Here is a 21052-nt window from a genome sequence, read left to right as displayed (position 1 = left end):
GTTAACACCACAGACTTTCATCACTTTGACAGATTTATTAAAATTACTGGCAGATTTATGTTCCTAGTGGCCTCAGACTTTAAATTTTCATAAAAATATCTATCATCAAGTGACAGATTTGTTTTTGAAAAAATAATTACCTCTAATTACTAAAATGACTTAGTAGTGATAACAGATTTTTTTTATGTTATGACAGTTTTTTTTTAAAACAAAAAAAACTGTCAAGTGATAGCAGATTTGTCATTAAAAAAAAAAAATTGCTAGATTGACTTACAATCGCAAATGAAATATTTTTGTGATGACAGATTTTATTTACATTACGACAGATTTAGGATTAGTTCAAAGAAAACTGTCACATTACGACAGATTTAGTGATGAAAAAAGAAATTGCTGGAATGACTTCGTATAGTGATGACAGATATGTTTTATGCAATGACAGATTTTAATTTTTATTCAAGTTATGACAGATTTTTTATACATATTTGATGATAGACTTTTCATGATGGACTACATGACAGACTTTTTAAACACGACAGACTTTTTTATTTTGAATTTCCATAACTGAAAAATAATAAATGACGAGATAATCTAACTTACCTTATTTTCCTAGGGTTTTGGGCTATCCTAACCGTTTCTCTATCTATCTCGTTTCTCTATCTCCACGACAGCCACGTTTTTTGACAGCCACGTTTTTTGAAATTCACCATGATGTCTCAAAAGAAAGGTTTGGAGATGGATCAGGTGATTCTCGTATGTGGCAAATGGATTTTCGAGAATAACAAATGGTCGTTCATCATTGATACAAATAGAGGATGTCGAGTTCTGGAAGCTAATAGGGAAACCAGTTACTCTCAATGCATTCGAATGGTAATTGAGGATTACAGAATCGAGAATAGAGGCTGTGATGTTGTGTTGAGTTACAAGATTTCGAAGATGTTGTCTCAGAATCTACTGGATGATACACCACCCGTTATTATTACTAATTCAAGACAGTTTCACTCTTTTTTGGGGCAATTGAAGAGCGATACAATTCGACTTTGTGTTGAAGTGAAGAAGAAAGTTACAATTGAAGCTAATCAACCCAACACCGATGGCATCGTTGATAGTACCTTGCAGAGAAAACGAACAAGAATTGCAAACGAGTTGGTTAAGGAAGTTACGGATTTGATTAATGAAGTTGTTGGTGATGACGGCGATGACGATGAAGAAACGAGATTTGATTACTGTGACGACTCTGACGGAACAGATTCTGATGATGAGAATTATAGCTTGTATGGGATTCCACCAGTTGTAGAAGAAAAACAAATAATGCCGTTGAAGAAAACGAGTTCAGGTATCTATATTGAAGAACAAAAAGATGATGATTATTATGCAAAGTTTCAATTGCCTTCTGTGGATTTGGCTGTTGGACAGTGTTACGAATCAAAAGAACACTTGGAAACACGACTGAAGATACTAACCGTAGTACAGAGATTCGATTTCTACGTAGACAAATTGACACCTTTTCTTTTGATTGTCAAGTGCTGGATAAAAGGGTGTACGTGGAGGGTACGAGCTACGACACAAAGAGACTACCCAAAGTTTCATATTCGTGTTTTTATTTCTGAACAATCATGTTCAGTAACAGAGCGTTCTGCACGTGCCCGTCAAGCAACTCATGATATTCTTAGAGTATTATACAAGGATTTTGTTGGTGGAATTGGCCCCAAAGTATTGCCAATGCATGTTGCTGAATCATTGAATAAACGTTTTCAGATCAAGGTACAATACAAATTTTAATAATTTTTGGCGTTTTAAAACAAAAAGTTTTTAATGTTTAACAGAAACAGTAATATTTTCTTAATAGATGGATTATTGGAAGGCTTATAGAACGCTCAGGTATGCGCGAGAATTGGTAAGAGGAAGTCCAGAGAGTGGTTATGAGCAACTACCTACTTACTTGTACATGTTAAGAAGGGCTAATCCGGGGACATTGACGAGACTTGAAGTTGATGAAGAAAAAAGATTTAAGTACATGTTTCTAGCCTTTGGTGCAAGCATGCTTGGATTTCCATTCATGAGGAAAGTGGTGGTTGTTGATGGTACTTTTCTACAGGGAAAATACAAAGGGACACTTCTTACAGCAACAGCTCAAGATGGTAATTTTCAGATTTTTCCGATTGCTTTTGCTGTGGTTGATACAGAAAATGATGAATCTTGGGAATGGTTTTTCAAGCAACTGAGCTGTGTCATACCAGATGGTGAGGGCCTATCCATTATTTCAGATAGGCACAAATCAATTGCGAAAGCAATCAAGGTGATTTATCCGAAGGCGAGTAGAGGAATTTGTACATACCATCTGTACAAAAATATATTGGTCTGTTTTAAAGGTAAATAAACATTTGGATTGGTTAAGAAGGCTGCGAATGCATTCAGACAGGTAGATTTTCAAACCATATTCCATCAGATAGAAGTGGCGAATCCTGAACTACATGCATATCTAGATAGGGCTGATGTACGACTTTGGACACGTGTACATTTCCCCGGTGATAGGTATAACTTGCTTACAAGCAATATTGCGGAATCAATGAACAATGTGATGTCACACGCCAGGAGTTTTCCTATTACACAGTTGTTAGAAGAAATAAGGTCCATGATGACTAAATGGTTTTCAGATCGGCGGAGTGATGCGTTAAAAATGATTACATCTTTGACACGTGGTGTCGAGAAAATTCTGCAGGTATATTCTCATACTTTCAATCAATGTCAGTTAAACAAGTATATATGTTTCACTATTAACAATGTTATTCATTTTACAGAGCCGCGTTGACTATGCGAAGTTACTTGCTGTGCAAGATATAGATGCACAACATGTACAAGTGACAAGTGCAACATCTCTCCACGTTGTAAATTTGGTCGATAAAAAGTGTACATGTTGCAGGTTTGATGTGGAGAAATTGCCATGTGCACACGCAATTGCGGCGGCTGAGAACAGGAAAGTCTCTCGAATTTCAATGTGCCATCCGTATTATCACAAGAACTATCTTTACAATTCCTATGCTAATGCCATCATGCCAAGGAAGTTTGCTATACCTGTTCCTGAACATGTAGCAACAACGGTTTGTTTACCACCCATACCCAAACAACAACCGGGAAGGCCAAAGAATTCGAGAATTAAGTCAGCATTGGAGATTGCTATGGAAAAGAAAAAGCCAAGAAAATTATACACTTGTGGCAATTGCAATCAAGTTGGTCATAATCGTAAGACTTGTAATCTTCAAGTTTAATTTCTTTTTTCGTCATTGACTAGTTATTGTGGTGCAAGTCTACAGTTGAATTCTTTATCTTTTTCATATAATACTTTGGTTAAATTTTGATAGATTATGTTTGTCATGAAACGTTTGAAAGATTATGAATCTTCCATATTCTTTTCATCTGCTCTTGATAGCTACAATCCGTGAGTCAAAGGTATTCTCCAAGTCATCGATCCTACTACTCAGATTCTTACCCTTGTCTACAATACTCCCATTCATTTTTTCCATCATCAATAAAATATCAGAGAAGCCTTTCTTGTCATCCTTATCAACCTACAATCAGTAAGATATTCAGATTTTAAAAAAAAAAAGTTGAAGCACAATAAGTACATTACTATAAAACACAACTAATCAGGAATAGGCATGAAAACATAACTTGTATATCTTCTGAGACTATCTTCTCGTCTTCTTTTTGAATTTTGACTCTTTCTTCGCCAGAAAATTCAGCCTTTTTGATCTTTTTCCCCTTCCGTGTGATACTACCTTCTTCATCAACAGTAGCTTTTACTTTGCGTTTGTTCTTAGACACACCAAAAGCTAGCACACCTTTCCAAGCATCTAAAGCCAATCGATTATGGATGATGTCTTTTATCAAGTTGTCTAGTGCTGGATCCTTATCCTCCTCCGCATTACTCCATTGAGGGTACATGTTTTCTTCAGTTACAGGAATCATGTGTCTTACACGCACCTATATACAACATACAAAATGTTAAATAAAACAGCACCACCAATGAAATAAAAACTGCAGCTTAAATTAATAGGTTAGTGTTGCCATGACACTTAAAAAAAAAATAAGACTGCACCTTAAGTTTGTGTAAAACAGTCATAACACTTCAATAAAATCATATTCTAAATTTCACATTATAGAGAAAGTACATGAAAAAGACACATAAAGAAGTTACTGCTTTGATACATAAAGACACAACATTTAAAAGATCAAAAACTAACCTGCCCATGCAGCTTCTTCTCGTTTTTAATGAATTCTGTTAGGTCGATATTCTTCCGAGTTGACTGCCAATCAAGAAGTGGATACCAGTCAAGATAGGCCTTCTCAACCCATAACCCTCTCCTAATCCAGGGAAACTCTCATACACCCACATAAGCAAAGCGTGAACGCATCCTTTAATAACATAACCATCTTTGTTAAAGTCAACTGTCTTAACCGATTTAAGTAGACATTCAAAAGCCACTCGTCCCCACGGATATTTCTCAAAACTCACTGGATCAAGAACTCTTATAGCACTAGACAAAGGAAATCTAGATCCGTGGTGTACTCCATGTATTGCCACTGATAATAAACACAACCTACCCACCATCATCCTCTCCTTTAAGTCACATGCCTTGCTAAGATCCATCACAGTTCGCAACTCATTGAACTTTGGACCTTCTGAGATTGGTACTTTCATTGCCCCCCATAGCTCACGGTGATCAGCTTCAAACTTTTCCGACGGGTCAAATGGATCGCAATTCAGTCCTGTTATAGCAGCAAACTCATTTAAGGAGAACCGGACTGGTCTACCATCAATCATAGACCATATCTCATGAAAGTTATCCACTTTCAACTGATTTGTGAGGAATAGATGTACTTTCTTGGCAGCCCATGTGTACTCTAGTTCAGCTAGCTTGATAAACACACCTAGTGATGATTTCTCCAATCCATCCCACACATCAATACCTAATCCTTCTCTGATTTGACCAATCTTGGACAGATAACAATTGTGGTTCATGCTTCTATGTTGCAAAGGTGATTTTCCTTCTGCATATAGACGAGGAGGATATTTGAAGACATTACTCGAAGACGCCATTCCTGAAGATTATCAAAATAATAAATCAGCATATAAGAGGACTAATACAATCCTATTACTAAACAATTTAAAACAAATCTGATGCAAAACAAATTAATACCAAAAGAGAATAAAGTGTTAAAACCTGTTTCAGATTCGGGATCCTATTTAGCAACTCAGCCCTTATTCATTCAATTCCTACAGGAAAAAAAGAAATCAAGAGTAATTTATTCAGATTAGAGGTCCCTTTAGATGAACAAAGCAAGCAAAAACACAAGTAGTGCAGACAAAGACATATTAATAAACATAATAACAACAGACAAGGCTTCTCCAATAGAGAATTTACAATTAACTAGTAAAGATCACCAGCCTAGAAGTCTCAAACAACAAAGCAACTAATATTTCCTACAACAAGCAAACATAGATGAACCAACCCTCCTCTCAGCTTTAAGAGATCCAAGAATCATGTCAGTTTTAATAAACCAAAACACGTTAGATACTAATGGGAAGTAAGTGCAACAACAAATGAGTAACCAATCAAAACTGCAATTCACAGTCCAAATTTAAACCCTAAAAATCTTAAAGCAGCATATAAAAGAATAATAGAATCAGATAATCTGTTACTAACTAATGAATTAATCCAGATTTTCTAAGAGAACCTATTCTCTAAATTGGGACAAAAAAGATGGACACTAATGAATTAATCGAAAAAATATGTCACTTACTCTCTAAAATGGGACAAAACTGTTAGAAACTAATGAATAGAAATGACAGTTGAGTCTTGTTTTATGAAAATTTATGCAATGCAGCAAAAGAACAATGGGAAATCAACAAAAGTAGCTATTCAATTTGTAAAAAGGTTAATCACTTAGATAAACTTCACATTACCAAAAGGTATTGAGTGTTCGCTAAAACTCAAGCCTTCAAGTTTCAGTTCCTGAGGCTTGCACGTCCTTACCTGTGGCAGAAAAGAGCACCATTTCAATAAGGAATCCGATTGTATCATAGAAACTGAGGTAATTCAAAAAGAAAAAGAAGAAAACGCATACAAGATTGAACTCAGAAGCATCCTCAAGAACAGGATGTCCAACAAAGGTTGCTTCAACCCAATGTCCCCTAAGTCAAAGATCCAACACACAATCTTAAATGTCACATAACAGAAATACTAAAACCTAGGAGGAAACAAACAAACCTCAAAAACTGTGAGTAAACGTGTATGACATAAAGTAAATAGCCTTTTTGATTCAATATGAAACAATGGAAAGAAACAGATGAGATATACAGGTCGTGGACCGGGTTCAGTAACAAGAGTATGAAACAGCTTTCAGTACAATAATTACAAGGTTGGATAGAAATAGATATAAGAAACGAGAAGCAGTAGAAGCTTGTTAGACCATAAAAACAAAAGGGCCAGAGAGAAAATTGCAACTGTCATATCAACAGAGAATACCAAACCACATAACTCAGTGATTGACTCAATGATGCTTAGAGAAAAGGTCATACTGACTAGGAGAAATTCTGAGTGAAAATTTCAAAAATTCAACACTATGAGTGAAAATTAAACTAACCAATTGTCAATTGAGAATGAAGACTTCGTCGATGGAGGAAGAACGCTAACAGTGATGGCCAGTAGCTCTGATTACACCGACAAATCGAATGCACAGAAGATTAGAGAAAGAGGACGTCGCAAAGCAGATACAGAGAGACTCAAGCGGCGGTGGCAACCAAAGATTAGGGTTTAGGGGAAACGCCGGAGATGACGGGAAGATAAGGAAGTAGACGAAGATGCCGGGAAGTAGAAGAACCAGAGAAATTGGCAGCGGGTTCCCCAGAGAAAGAGCATCGTCGTCAATGGTTGCTTCCAAAATCGGCGGCGACTGCTACTGTTCTCCTCGAACAAAAGAGCACCGTCGTCAATGGCTGCTTCTCTAATCGGCGGCGTTTGCGGCTGTTATCTTCGAATCAGCGGCGGAACTCAATTTGCGGCGGAATCGAGCCTTTGTCGGTGTCCCGATTTCAATTCAAGTCTCTCTCCGACGCTTTTGAATTAGGCTGAGAAAAAAAAAGAGAAAGTCGTAAATATTAGGGTTAGGGAAGTGTTTTTTGGTCTTTGTTTGTGTTTTGTAATTAAAAATTTTTTTAGGTAAAGGTTATTCTGCATTTTTGAAGTACAGAGTTAAGTTGCAAAAATTGGTGAGTTGGAGGTTTTTTTTTTGCATAAAACCCTAGTTTTTTTATTAATACAAATTAAATATTTTAATTTTAATATTTGTTTATCTAACTTCAATTAATTTTTATATATAATTACTAATTAGGATCACCTACTTTTTAAATATAATTTGGCTTCCCCAACATAGTGGGCTACTCCAATCATGGACTTCTACTTCATTTGGGCTCAACAAAATTATAGAATAAGTTTCTTCAAAATATAATGAGCTTTTGTAAAACTTTGGCCTGATTGCCACTTTTAAATTAATGCAAAAATTTATCAAAAAAAAAAACAAAAAGAGGTTTGGCACCATCTCTTTGGTTAACGGTTATATAAGTTGTTATTTGAAATTTATGTGGGTTCGGATTGATAACTGCATAGAAACAAAATTATTGAACAAGACCGTATAAATATAGTTGAGGTTGATTTTAACTGTTTTCCTTCATATCAATAGAAGCCTTTTTTTATATTTTGTTACTTCCTCTTACACATCAATGTCAACTCCAATAACTCGTTAGGTTTGATTTTTATACTAGCCCGATCATTTTTTTTTTATTCAGCCCACATACATATGGGCCACTAATGGGCCATATGTTAACCCAATCAAAACGGTTAGGGTTTACTTGAAGAGATTAGGGTTTAAGTTATGCCGCCTCATACGATCTATATAAATTAAGATTCTCTTCTCTCTCACATATCATCACCCACTTTTTCTATCTTATTCGACCTAATTTTCACACAAATCCTCTTAGTTTACCGATTCTCAATTTCTTTAAAATCGTATTGTGTCTTTTTTTTGGTTACAAATTTTGATTTTGATTTTTAATTCCCGATGAAGAAGCAATCCCATAGATAGGAAGTGCCGTATGACACTTTACACAACAACGGACTGAACGACGATGCATCCGGTGAAGTTTCCCATCCCCCGATCAGTCTGACCCGACTCGTATCCAGATCCATACCCGGATCCGTTTACGGTCGGGTACTGACTCCTCGGCCGGGTCTTTACCGTACTTCCCACCGTTCTGTGTCCGTTGTGTGGTTGATTTGACAAGGGTTCGCTGAGGGTTTTTTTTTTTTTTTTTATGAAAATTGTCCGATGCCACGTCGACGGTAGCTTAAGGGCAATGATCCTCGATGCTACATTGGACATAAACAAATGTACGTGTTTCGCTTACTGATAGGAACCTGTGGATCTTGATTTTATACGATCTACGGAGCCATTTTGGCGATTACATTACTTTTTTTTTGTCTAAAAATTGTTTTATTTAAACCTAATTTTGACTTGATTATTGGGATGATTACCGATGATGATTATTGCTAAACTATGGAATTACCGTCTGAGTTTATTCTTTGACGAGAAAAACGCTGGCTTCCTGAGGTTTCCCAAATCACTAAGTCAAATTTGTTCAATTTCAGTTCTTATAATCACGATTTTTAAATTTTTAAATTTAATATATCTACCAAGTTTAGAGATATGTTTTGAACCAATGATTATATAGCAAAACTGTTAATGTCTGTAATAATTAAGACAGATGTTGGAACACAGTGAAGACCTTGTAATGACTGTAACGATTAAGATTAATAACATTTATAATCAAGATTTGCTCTTACAATAACAGATTATTGAAAAAGACTAAAAATTATTAATGTAATGTGATCTTTATTGAATCTACAGAAAAAAAAAAGAGATGAAATTGTTGAAGTAAAAAACTACTTCCAACGAGGGTCATAAATTAGAGACCACTAACCAAAAAAGAATAATCATAAATCAATAAAAGTGTATTAATTAAGGTTACTACGTAGGAGGGAAGAATCTGTTGAGGTTAAAAGGCAAAGTGTAGAACTCTTCATTACGATTATCACCTCTGAAAGTTCTAAACTTGACCCACCAAGGCATGCCTCTGTCTTTCTTTGATCTCTCTACTTCCATTGTGTTGTCCATGAATACCGCAATGATTAGACCAACTGTTGCTGGTGACATGAATATTGTGTTCAAGAAAGCGTTGAACCATCCTGCGTTTGTGTGTACTAGCCCGTAATGTCTAGCGTCCCAGTACTGAACGAAGAACTGCGGTATGGAGATTCCGAGAAAAAGCGAAAGACCGGTGATCATTAAGTTTCTCATTGAGTTCATGTTTGTGAACTGAAGAAATGAGAGACCAACCGCAGCTGCAAGAAAGACCACAGAATGTAATGAAATGTTTTTCATATGACGATATTTTGTCTATGTATCTTTTGTGATGGTTTGTCTTACCAACAAGGCCAAAAAGGATGCAGTGCAATGCTGCGTATATCGGGACTGGTATTGATGCAAAAACAGCTCCGAATTTGCCTGATCAAAACAAACAACTAAACGTTTAGAATCACAGGAGGTGATAAAACAACAAAATGGTCAAGCCTAGAAGTATTGAGTTATGTTATAATATACCAAATATTGAGAATAGAATCATGAAGCCTGCAGATACTTGAACAACACGACGGCTACCAACTCTTGTTAACCCAAGAAGTCCAACATTCTCCCTGCAAACACATTTGACACCTTTATTACAGAGTGTGCAATTATTGACCAGTAGCTTCCAAGATGTTACTTTACTTACACTAGAACAGTAGAACCTGTGCCTGTTCCGAATAGACCATCAAGCAACACACCAATGCCCTGAATTTATAAGAAGAAACATTGCAGAACAGATATAAGGTACATAAGAAGGTGTGATATTTATTTGAATGTCTTTCATTAAACTATTGAATCGCACCTGCCATCCAATGCCTCTACTCAATACATAAGCAGGAGGCGGCGTAGCTATGGCTAATCTTGAAGCCGCCATGTAAGCTCCAGTTGACTACACAACCCATTTAACCATTTCATTTCATCCACTAACAAAATCAAAGTTAAGTTTACTTGGAATAAATCTAACGACGCTGCTTCTTTACCTCGATCATGGATACAAGAACTGCAGACATCATAGCAAACGAATGGCCTACTGAAAATGTTGGAGGCCCCCATTGGAGTGGGTATGGAAACTTGACCCTGATGATAGATTATAAGCGCAATGAGATATAGACAATGTAACTAACTACAATACACGAGGATACTGAGCTGTTCAATACCATGGAGCTGTGGATATAAGATTTGCTTTGTCTGTTCGACAACTATGCTGTGTGAGTGATGGTTTGCCTCTGTAAGCTCCACTTGCAGTCAGAATTACGGCGTAGATCCAAACAATTGCTACACAGATCAATATCGGAAATCTTTCAAAGATTGGGACATCTTTAAATGGTCTGACATGTTTTAGATACTGCCAAGAAGAAAAAGTAACATAAGCAAGAGAGAGACAACTTGGAGAGCAAGCAAAGAAAGTCTAAACAACACAAAGCTCTTACTTGGGTTAGTCCGATGACAAGCAATAGCATCGGTAGTCCAATCTCAATGCAGTTCCCAAGCTGGAAAGAAAGAGAATCAAGTTTAAAAGAGATAGTTTTGTTGATGTTTAAAGCAAATTCAGTGGTGTGAAGTGGGTTTTGTATGAGTTACCTGAGGAACTCCTCGCTGAAACATCCCGAGACCTACTAATCCAACAACCGGTGCCATTCCTAGAGGACTGAAAAACCTGAAATTGGAAACCATAATTAAGGCAATGAATGTGTCTTTCAAAAACAAAGCAAAAGAAAGTATGATATACCTTGAGAAAAGTCCCCATACTTGGCTGTAACCAAGAATAATCTGTATGCTCGATGCAACGATCAACGCCCCTTGTATAGCTCGCATCGTATGAATAAATCTCTGCAAGAACATAACTACATTGTTGATACACATACAAAAACAAAACGATATTGTCACATAGCATCTCATTAGTCTTTTTACCTCATGGTCATTGGAAATCTTTTGCAAAGAAGAATCATTTATAATGTAAGCAATAGGGACAACATAAGCAAAAGAGCCTCCAACAACAGCAGGCAACCTCGTACCAAAAAGAGCTTGAAGAAGTGTTTTGATACCAGCTACAAAGAGTAAAGTCTGTATAACCCGCGCCCTGTCCCCCTTTTTCGACACAAAGGTTACACACATTCAAACATTGGAAACCCTCAAAGACAATGCAACTGAGTAAAAGAGTGAGACAGATATTGTAGGCTTACATCAGAGCCACCCATAGCAGGGACGAGCAATGCGGGTATAAAAGCACTTGTTCCAAGCATTAGAATGTAGTTTTGGAATGCTAGTAACACCGTTTCAGCTGCAAACAAACAAATTAGTTAATTCATTCATTCAAATTGGCATCACCAAGAGGCTCAATTATATCCATATATGCTCAAAAATAGACAAAAATCAGCAAAAAAAAAGCTATAGCCATAGCTAATTTTGCAATTTAAAGAAAAGCAAATCAAACTCCATGAAAAGGCCCACAAAAAACTTAATTAGGAATAAATTAATGGGATCATGTGGTCATTAGTAACATAAACAAACATATATTATATTCCATTGCACAAAACAAACATATATTATATATTATATAGTTGAAACGTCGAATAGAGAGAGAGGATAAGAGTACGCCAAGGAGGATTAGAGTCGATGCAATATTCAAGGTCTTGAAGCTGTTCCATTGGAGGATGACTAATCTCCGCCATTGGAGAACAAAACAAAATCTCCTTTTCTGATGAACAAACACAGAGGAAGAAGACGAAGAGGACGATGAAGAGAACCCAAAAAAAAAAAAAAAGTTAAAGTAGAGAGATATAAAGTAGTGAGAAAAAAGAAAAAAGGAAAAAAATAAAAATAAAAAAAAAGGGAATATGCAAAGAAAATGTCACTCTGCGAATTTAAAAGCTTCTCTGAAACTTCTTCTCTCTCTTCTTCTTCCTTCTGGCGTGGCGTTGATGAGTTTCTTTCTCTTTCCTTATTTTTTTTTGAATTAATTGTTGTGTTATTTTACGGATTTGCCCCTGATTCGTTCGTCTATCTACCAATTAAATCTTTCGAAGGTGGGGTCCATCTAAACGGAGTCAATTAGTTCTCAGGTTTTTTCTCTTTTTTTAAAAAAAAATTATTTTGTTGTTGCATGAGAGATCTTAAATGCAAAATCAGAATCTTCTCCAACTTGTTTTCATCTTTATTGTAAATATTTGGACTTATTTATTTACTATTTTACATACTTTTAAGTTTCAGATTTTATTTACATTTACTCATTCTATTCCTCTGAGTAGAAATACCTTTTTTTTTTACGGCAAGTAAAAATACTATTATTTTTTAACATACATTTATTTTTGTAAAAAATAAAAAAGTAGTTTTTTAAACAAAATCGAATAATAAAATATATTTGATCATAAGAAGATAGTTAAATTTTGTCTTTTATCCGATTATGAAATTGTATTAAAGTCGATAAGAACTAAAGATGGTAGAAAACTTTCGACAATTGTGTTTGTAGGAAATGTTGATGTTTTTAGTCTCGTAGAGAAGAACGATATACTTGTTGATATTTGGTTGGACCTTGAAAACAGAACAGTTCCTTTTGGATTTTTCTCAGACGAGGTATTTCTTCGTTTTTTGAAAATTACCTCGGGCTAGTAAATGTGATTGCGGTGGTAGGCTATTTGAACTCCTTTGTTCCATCTAGTCTTGACCCGAAGATCAAAGTCAAGATTGTGCGAAAGTTCAACAAACCGCCAGATTCTCGCAAAGATCAAGCTGCTGATGTACTCATCGACCGTGAAGTTGAAAAATGGCTTGTCAAAATGGATTTTATCGAGCCAGTAAATTTGTAAGAGTTTTTACGTTAATGTAATTTATTGAAGTATTGAAAACTGATACAACAGTCTAAACCTATGTGCGCCACTGTTGCACATCGGTGGTGAAAACATGGATTTGCTAATGTATATTGGTGGTAGATTAACGCATAATCATCGATAAACTACATCATTATCAAAAGAATTAACCTGACTGAAACATTTTCACTAACCACTCGAGTAACTGTGGAGTCCCTGTTTCTAAACAAATCTCGTACAAGCTAAAAATGATTTAACCGAAATATATGGTCCTTCGGTATATCGTAGTTGCTCGTTTAAAAGCCAGTAAATATTATTTTTACGACAATGGAAAAATAGGCCAATCCTTTAACCACAATCGGTAATAAACATCCTAAAAGGATTCAAGACACATATGTGATTGATTCATATGTAGATGAACTTATTTATCTTGTTTTTTTTCCATTAGTATATAGTTAACTAATATATAACTTTATCAAGCATATGAGTAGGGTTTGGTGTCACACCGAAAACTTGTACACCAAGTCAAAGTAGAAGTATGTAGAAACACCCAGCCACGATTCTTCACTAGGAGTTCCGCAGAGTTTGTAAATTTTCTCGATCTGATCATGCTTGTTCTCCCCGAGCAAGATTCTTCTTCCTTGATTTAAGAGTTGACCAAATATGCAACCCGCATACCATATGTCGATCTCGGGAGCATAATTGGTTGATCCAAGTAAAATCTCCGGAGCCCTAAAATGATGATATAGTATGTTTAGTATTTTAGATTCATTTAATCTAATGAATTGAATTAATTGAAAATGTAAATTCAGTTAATCTAATAAATGTAAATTCTAAATTTTATTTTACACAAAATCTACCACATTTTTTTAAAGTGATATTACTTCAAAATATTTTATTATAATTTCTATATTATTCTGAAATAATTGAACGTATTATCTGGTTATTCACATGCATAAAATGACTAGTCTAGAAATTAGGTTAATTGGTTAATCACATGTACTACACACTTAAGACTCTTCGTTATATAAAAAAAAATTCTTACTTACGAAAAAATTTATCGTATACTTCTTTTGTTCATATCCTTTTACTAATCACATCGATACATTTCAGATGCTTTCGGAGTAAATCCTAATAATTTTTTTTTTATCATAATCGTATTTTCTTTTTATCATAATCGAATTTTAACAGAATGAAAGTTAATTAAACAAGTGGATGATGACCAAATGGTCTTGAGTGTAAATGTTCAATGCACTAGTTCAATTTTATTTGCAAAAACTAATTTATGTTTTAAATGTGGTGTTATCAACGGTTGGCTTTGAAAACTAAACACCATTATAAGAGCCATAATTAATGTATATGAGTTAATTAATGTCATAGATTGCATGAAAATCTACTCTTCAGTCTTAAAGCATGCTTTTCGATATCTATAATTTTGGTTAAATATCTCAGTCTCTCTTTATAGTAAAAAGAGCCATAATTAAATAGTTGAAATTCGCAACCATAAATATCATTCGGCTGCGGGAATGTGTTTGGGACAGACTGGAAGTGTAGAGATAGAGTTCAATTCCTCAAAGATCGGACAAAAGAAGTGACCAAGGCACATGTGATGTTGCAAGATCAGTCACGGCGGGCCGGGAGAGAGGAAAGAATGATTAGATGGTTACCGCCAGGGGAAAGCTGGATTAAGTTGAACACGGACGGCGCTTCCCGTGGCAACCCCAGCTTGGCGACAGCGGGAGGTGTATTGCGAGACGGAGATGGGAGTTGGCGTGGTGGTTTTGCTCTGAATATAGGTGTATGCTCAGCCCCGTTGGCGGAGTTATGGGGCGTGTACTATGGTCTCTATATAGCTTGGGAGAAGCGGATTACACGGGTTGAGTTGGAGGTGGACTCGGAGATTGTGGTGGGATTTCTCAAGACAGGGATTAATGATTCTCATCCTTTGTCATTCCTAGTGCGTTTGTGCTATGGCTTTCTGTCGCGTGACTGAATAGTCCGCGTTTCTCACGTGTATAGGGAGGCTAACCGTCTCGCGGACGGGTTAGCTAACTATGCGTTTTCTCTTCCTTTAGGTTTTCATATGCTTGAGTCTAAACCGGATGTGGTGGACTCTATTGTTTATGACGATGCGATCGGGTGCATGCGCCCACGTTATGTTCGTGTGTAATTTTCTTTTAGTTATGTTTCAATAAATTGTAGGGGGACTCCATCCTACCAAAAAAAAAAATATCATTCGGCATGCATATGGTTTTTCTGTCTTTTGTGTGGGAGCACGTGTTATCTTCCTTAATTGTGATAAGCGATACGATAAATTTATCTACCAGAAAACATAACAAGAATAAAGAATGCATTTAATGTTGTCCCAAAACCTCTCAGGGAGAAAGAGATTGCGTTTGTTTTCTTGTTTTGGTAATTTAAAATAGAGAGTAGTTTGAGTAAAACATGATTATGAATATTGTAAATCCTTTTTTTTTTTTTGTGAACAAACAATTAAGTCTACAAAGTTTTTCTTAAACAATTACGAAGAAGTAGAATCAAACTCTTATGCTCAACTTTTTGACAAAAAAAAAAAACTCTCATCCTCAATAACATGCAGATAATACAATGCCATTTCACATAGAAAAAATTTGTAAATTCTTCTTAAATAAATAAGAATCGATTTTTGGCAGATTAGAGCATTTGTTTAAAATCTTGAACAAAATTTTTTTTTAAAAAAAAAATTGATTTAATATCGTGCACCATACAAACTCAAAAACCAATTACACAATTTGTACCATTTTAGAAATTTCAAATTCTAAATTTACCTCATTTGATCCATGTGGACAATAAAAAGTCTTCATGAGTTTTTTTTTTTGGAATCATAGATATCCTCATCACAACAAATTTACCACATATGCAAGATTTCGGTAGGTTTTTTTCTCTTTACCATTCTTGCAATAAATTTTATTCAAAATCGAGTAACAAACAATTTAGAGAGATGCATGAAAAACTAAAATCGAACATATATCTACTATAGATCTTTGACAGCGAAGATGGAGCTCACGAATCACGGTCAATAGATTCCTTTCGATGACATGAAGAATTGAACCCTTAAATCGCTGGTTATATATTTTCTTAAATTCTGTTGAGCTAAACGGTGTTATTTAGTGTGTTTGATGTTGTTTGGTTTGTTGAATAAAAACGTTTTAGACCAACTCAACACATATTAACATATTGACTTAATACGGCATTTATGTCAATACAATTTTGCTTGATTTTATTAGTTTATATAGGTACCAGCTTCTATATTGTAGTCGTAAGGTTTAGTAACTTTAGTTAGCTACTCTTAATTAATTAATTTCTTCACGTTGGCAATAGTTTGTGAAAGAATAGACCATTTTCCCTCGTGTAATACATTTCAAACATTATTAACAAACGAAAAGCATATTTTAACATTAAACTTTCACGTGAATTGTAAGAAACAAATAAAGAGTGAAGAACAATGCGTAGGGTGAAATAGACTAACAACTTCGGCCATACGACGAAGCAAACTTGAGCAGACAATTTCATAATCAGTTTCTCTTTAAACTTTCATCAGCCTTATTTATAAATATGTATAATAAAAAAATATAATATTAGGGAAGCATAAAAACTTTTTATTCCAGCCCGTCGGTCCTTTTTGCGGCCACCGACTGTTTTTGCATTGAAAAGATTCCAACAAATGTTTTCTTTTAGAGGGAATAGATGCTTCCAATCTTCATATTTTATCGAAAACCACTAAGTAAGAAGTGAGTTTTAATTCTTTTTTTTTATTGGTACAACTAAATGGAATCTGAGCCACATGACCTTGTAATTTATCTACAATGTTTCGTGAATACAAAATTACAACAAATTCGATTCTCTTGGAGTGAAAGTGTTTTGAGTAACAACAACTAAAAAGACTACAAAACATATAATATGGTTTATGTAGCTAATATTTTTAGTTAGCAGCATAAACTATACTACATTATGCCCAAAACTATTCAACACAACAAACAAAGTGCTGTCATATTTGGTTTGGCAAACGAAGATCAATGAAATTTTATACTCAAAATGTGAAATTTGGTTTGCATTGCATCAAACAAGAAGCATAGTCAAAAATATCAAATCCAATGAAAAAGAATGGAATTACACTTCTACGGTATTTGTGACTCGGTATCTTTGGCAGGTCCCATGTAAACTGTATAGCTTACCGATATGAGAATGAGCAAACACCCAACAAGCCGGCTAAACAAACCTGGCGATCCTGCTTTTCCCGTGCTGACTATCCATAACTGCGATAACACCACCTAATAGGACAAAGACACAAATTAAAACAAAGTCTTTCTGCTTCATCACTATGCTCAAATCCTGTTCAACCCGTCTTTTATCTGAAGCAAACCCAAACCAAAAAATCAATGAAAGAAATGAACCTACTAAACAATATAGACTGATTTTATTGTATATCCAAACCGTAAAAAGGAAGTAAACCGATAAAATTAACTTGATTTCTTTGAACTGAAAACCAGGCTGAGGCCCCTATATACCCTTAACCTGTCTTCCATGGAAGTGGAAGTCTACCTCGATGTACAATATGTTTGCAGCTTTGCTGATTTTCTCAAGCTGAAGACCACGTGCCAAAAGTACCTTAAGAATGGAAAAATATTCTCAGCGGTCTAACTATGCGAGTTGCCTACACAAATGTGCAGAAACAGAACTTCATTAAATGCCTCACCTCTGCGCAGAACGCCAGCAACCCTAGCACAATCATGGTTATAAGCGTGTCAAAAGCTGGCAGCACGAAGCTCTGTATGAGAAAATTCAAGGTTATGGATCATGAGTCTGAGTAATGATCAAACAACAGATCAGTGACTGCATTCTACATTGGTGTAGATGAATATACACAAAGCATACCTCGAAGGAAAACATGCAAATTGCTGCAGCGGGGCAAGCTACCAAACCAAACGAGAAGACAGTAATCCTGTGAAAATGCACATCATTTTTTTCTTCTTCGTAACAACAGAATTTTCGCTAAAGAAGTAAGACATGTGGGTTGATGACACATCTGAATTTTAAATCTCACACTGGCTGTTCCGATGCTTTAGCAGCTGCCTTTATGAGACAATAGGTGATTCCTCCAGTGATTGATGAAAATAAACCCAACCAGAATGCATAAATATGATGGTTTCCTTTAAGATTTTCATTCGTTCCTTCTGATCCAACTGCCAAGAAAAGATGAATGAATCAACATGACATCTTCGTTTCCTCATGCATAAAGGACAGTCAGGAGAAGTTTTATTAAGAGAATAAATAGAGAACTATTTTGTTAACTCACTTCTGTACCTTGGACAGTAAGTGTTGGGCCAAAAATAAAAAGCACGCCAAAGAAACTGCAAGCAAGACCTGGACCAAAGCGCAAAAAACAAATAATCATATATGGACTTGCTTTGTTGTCAGTTCACAATGCATATCAGAGAGTTCAAGCTAGGGGAAAAAGTTCTGTACCTCCGATATCAGTTATTTTCAACTTCTCATGCATAACAACACGTGCTGCAATGGAAGCCATAATTGGATTCAAGAAGCTTAGTACAATAGCTTGGGACAACGGTAACATTTGAATGCTGTGGTTCACAATGTCAATAACAGTGAAATACAGTGTTAGAAGTCTTATTTTGCAACCAATGACAAATTGATTTGTGGGGAATGGACACTGTTTCTAATAACAATTTCAGTTCATTGATATATTGGTTTTCAATAAATTTAACAAATTAATTGCTTCCTAAGAAGCTACTGAAAGTAGGTTATCCGTACACATGGAGCAGAGTGTGAGAAGTAAATACCTAAAGATGAAACTAAACAATGAAAGGTAACCCACAAGGGCTCTTGAAACCAAAAGCTTCCTGGCATGCGCAGGTCCAAATATTGGTTGTCCAATTCTTTTCAACCAAAGGTATGACAGTATCAAGATAATTGTGCATCTCATGAACGCGGTCTCAAACAAAGGAATCGGCTGAACTGTCATAAACATCGCAAATTAGAAGGAAAAAAAATATATCAATACACTAGATAATAGACATGCCAGCTCAAGGCAAGACTACAATGCTGAAGGAAGACGTGGATTAAGGTTAGCACTTGCACTAATCTATAGAGAGATTCCATGACAACTAGAAAAGACAAGTTCTTAAATAAGTCCACTGTTTCAGAAACTAAAAATCCAACATAGATTCTCCCACCATGTGAATAAAGGACAAAGCACAAATAATTTCAACATTTCTAGTATCCCCATAAAGCTACTTATCATCTTTTAAGCACAAGGACAAAATCACAAGATACCATAGGAGAGCTAATGAAGTACTGACCAGAAAAAGTATCTGAAACTAACTCCATGATGAGATACAGTGTCGATGACAACACCATACACAGTAAGCCAGAGTAACGAGAACCACTCCAAATCCATGAAGAAAACTGAGTTACAGGTGATATCTCAGTTTCTGTTACTTTAATCACTTGCTCCTACACACATTACATACATCACAATTCAAAATCAAATCCAAATCATTCATACTAAAATCTGATCTCAGTTCCTATCAATAACCTAATTCTACAAATCTAGCAACATAATTAGCAGAAATTGAAGCCCCTAGCAATCGCATCATACTCGCGAATTATCGAATTTCACTCGATTATTAACATACTATAGACAATTAGCAGCGATTAAAGCCATTACCTAAACCGATTAACACAATCACTATTCCAGTCGCAAACAATTTCGAATTGAATCATACTCACGAATTATCGAAATTCAGCTGAAATGTTCATGAATCATAGCCATTGAAACCAGAGGAGTTGTTCTTACTCTTGGTTTGTGTCGAGTGTAGGAAGCGGAGAAGATGTTGATTCTAGGTCTTTGGTTTTGATTCAGGAGAGGGATGATTTCGTCGGAAGATGATTCAGGGGCGGAGGAGGCGTCTTCTAACGCCGGAGATTCTAGATCGCGAACGGTAAGCTCAAGGGCGAGGTGTTCGTCGGTGATTCTGGTCTCCGGAGACGAAGAAGCCATAGCTACGAAAACCGCTTCTAACAGACAAAACGGAAAGATAACGAAGAGTCAAAAGAGGACGCTTCAAATGGATTGTTTTGACTTTTGCCGTTTAACGCGACGTTAACGGACTCTTCAATTTGGGTAAATAATATTAGGCTGGATTATTAACATGAATTAATTGTGGACCTATACTTAAGTTCAAAATGTTACCAATCATGGTTTATTTTGATTTTATGAAAATTTGAAGTTGAGTTATTTTTGGAACTTCTGAGAAATACTGTTTTATAATACCTATTTTAAAAAATGTTTCTATCAAAAATATCATTTTTATAGAAAAAACATTAAAATCTTTATAAATGTTTTAAAATAAGTTTGAAAATTAAGAATTGGAGTTTATAATTATCTACAACTACAATATAGAAGCTGGTACCTATATGAACTAATAAAATCAAGCAAAATTGTATTGACCTAAATGCCGTAATTAAGTCAATATGTTAATATGTGTTGAGTTGTTGACTAAATGCTAATTAGAACAATTATCGAAAGACGTTGGTCTAAAACTTTTTTATTCAACAAACCAAACAACATCGTATTGGTCATGGTTTTTTATCAAACATACTAAATAACATCGTTTGGTTCAACAGAATTTAAGAAAATATATAACTGGCGATTTAAGGGTTCAATTCTTCATATCACTCAGAGGAATCTATTGATCGTGATTCGTGAGCTCCATCTTTTTTGCCATTCATATCATTGAGAGGAATCTATAGTAGATATATGTTCGATTTTAGTTTTTCGTGCATCTCTCTAAATTGTTTGTTACTCGATTTGGAGTAAATTTTATTGCAAAAATGGTAAAGAGAAAAAGACCTACCGAAATCTTGCATATGTGGAAAATTTGTTATGATGAGGATATCTATGATTCCGAAAAACAACTCATGAAGACTTTTTTTTGTCCATATGG

The 21052-nt window shown here is 35.3% G+C and overlaps 2 protein-coding genes and 1 pseudogene across 3 annotated transcripts; all 3 read right to left on the bottom strand.

Annotated features, from left to right (window-relative positions):
* Positions 1-3612: 3612 nt before the first annotated feature.
* LOC9319775 lies at positions 3613-5551 on the bottom strand (annotated as a pseudogene).
* A 3358-nt stretch (positions 5552-8909) lies between these two features.
* On the bottom strand, positions 8910-11991 carry LOC9319774 (nucleobase-ascorbate transporter 1). The gene is made up of 13 exons (XM_021033348.1): positions 11837-11991; positions 11424-11521; positions 11152-11328; positions 10970-11070; positions 10822-10897; positions 10671-10730; positions 10398-10585; positions 10221-10317; positions 10043-10129; positions 9887-9945; positions 9718-9809; positions 9544-9621; positions 8910-9458 (listed from the first exon to the last, which is right to left on the bottom strand). Exons 1-13 carry the CDS (start codon positions 11910-11912, stop codon positions 9085-9087), a joined length of 1563 nt encoding a protein of 520 aa, XP_020889007.1. The 5' UTR covers positions 11913-11991; the 3' UTR covers positions 8910-9084.
* A 5087-nt stretch (positions 11992-17078) lies between these two features.
* Positions 17079-20252, bottom strand: LOC9319773. Of its 2 annotated transcripts, none has more exons than XM_021033694.1 (10): positions 19903-20251; positions 19406-19559; positions 18887-19061; positions 18552-18667; positions 18390-18449; positions 18130-18268; positions 17961-18027; positions 17782-17853; positions 17628-17693; positions 17079-17356 (listed from the first exon to the last, which is right to left on the bottom strand). In XM_021033694.1, exons 1-10 carry the CDS (start codon positions 20104-20106, stop codon positions 17204-17206), a joined length of 1206 nt encoding a protein of 401 aa, XP_020889353.1. In that variant the 5' UTR covers positions 20107-20251; the 3' UTR covers positions 17079-17203. The 2 variants fall into 2 exon arrangements, with proteins under 2 accessions (XP_020889353.1, XP_020889354.1); XM_021033695.1 differs by having other exon boundaries at positions 17233-17356; positions 17782-17804; positions 19903-20252.
* Positions 20253-21052: the final 800 nt, after the last annotated feature.

The sequence above is a fragment of the Arabidopsis lyrata genome, assembly GCF_000004255.2.
Source record: "Arabidopsis lyrata subsp. lyrata unplaced genomic scaffold ARALYscaffold_3, whole genome shotgun sequence".
NCBI lineage: Eukaryota > Viridiplantae > Streptophyta > Magnoliopsida > Brassicales > Brassicaceae > Arabidopsis > Arabidopsis lyrata.
Note: the sequence above shows the minus strand (reverse complement) of the source record. Positions and strands in the feature narration are given on the sequence as shown.

Excerpts from the sequence above, each read along its gene's own strand:
- LOC9319774 (XM_021033348.1), bottom strand. The coding sequence starts at position 11,912 with ATGGCGGAGATTAGTCATCCTCCAATGGAACAGCTTCAAGACCTTGAA. Across the intron at positions 10,731-10,821 it reads TTCAGCGAGGAGTTCCTCAG|CTTGGGAACTGCATTGAGAT; the intron begins GTAACTCATACA and ends CTTTCTTTCCAG. Across the intron at positions 10,586-10,670 it reads TTGTCATCGGACTAACCCAA|TATCTAAAACATGTCAGACC; the intron begins GTAAGAGCTTTG and ends TCTTCTTGGCAG.
- LOC9319773 (XM_021033694.1), bottom strand. The coding sequence starts at position 20,106 with ATGGCTTCTTCGTCTCCGGAGACCAGAATCACCGACGAACACCTCGCC. Across the intron at positions 18,269-18,389 it reads CCCAACACTTACTGTCCAAG|TTGGATCAGAAGGAACGAAT; the intron begins GTACAGAAGTGA and ends TTTTCTTGGCAG. Across the intron at positions 18,028-18,129 it reads AAAGCATCGGAACAGCCAGT|GATTACTGTCTTCTCGTTTG; the intron begins GTGAGATTTAAA and ends GCATTTTCACAG.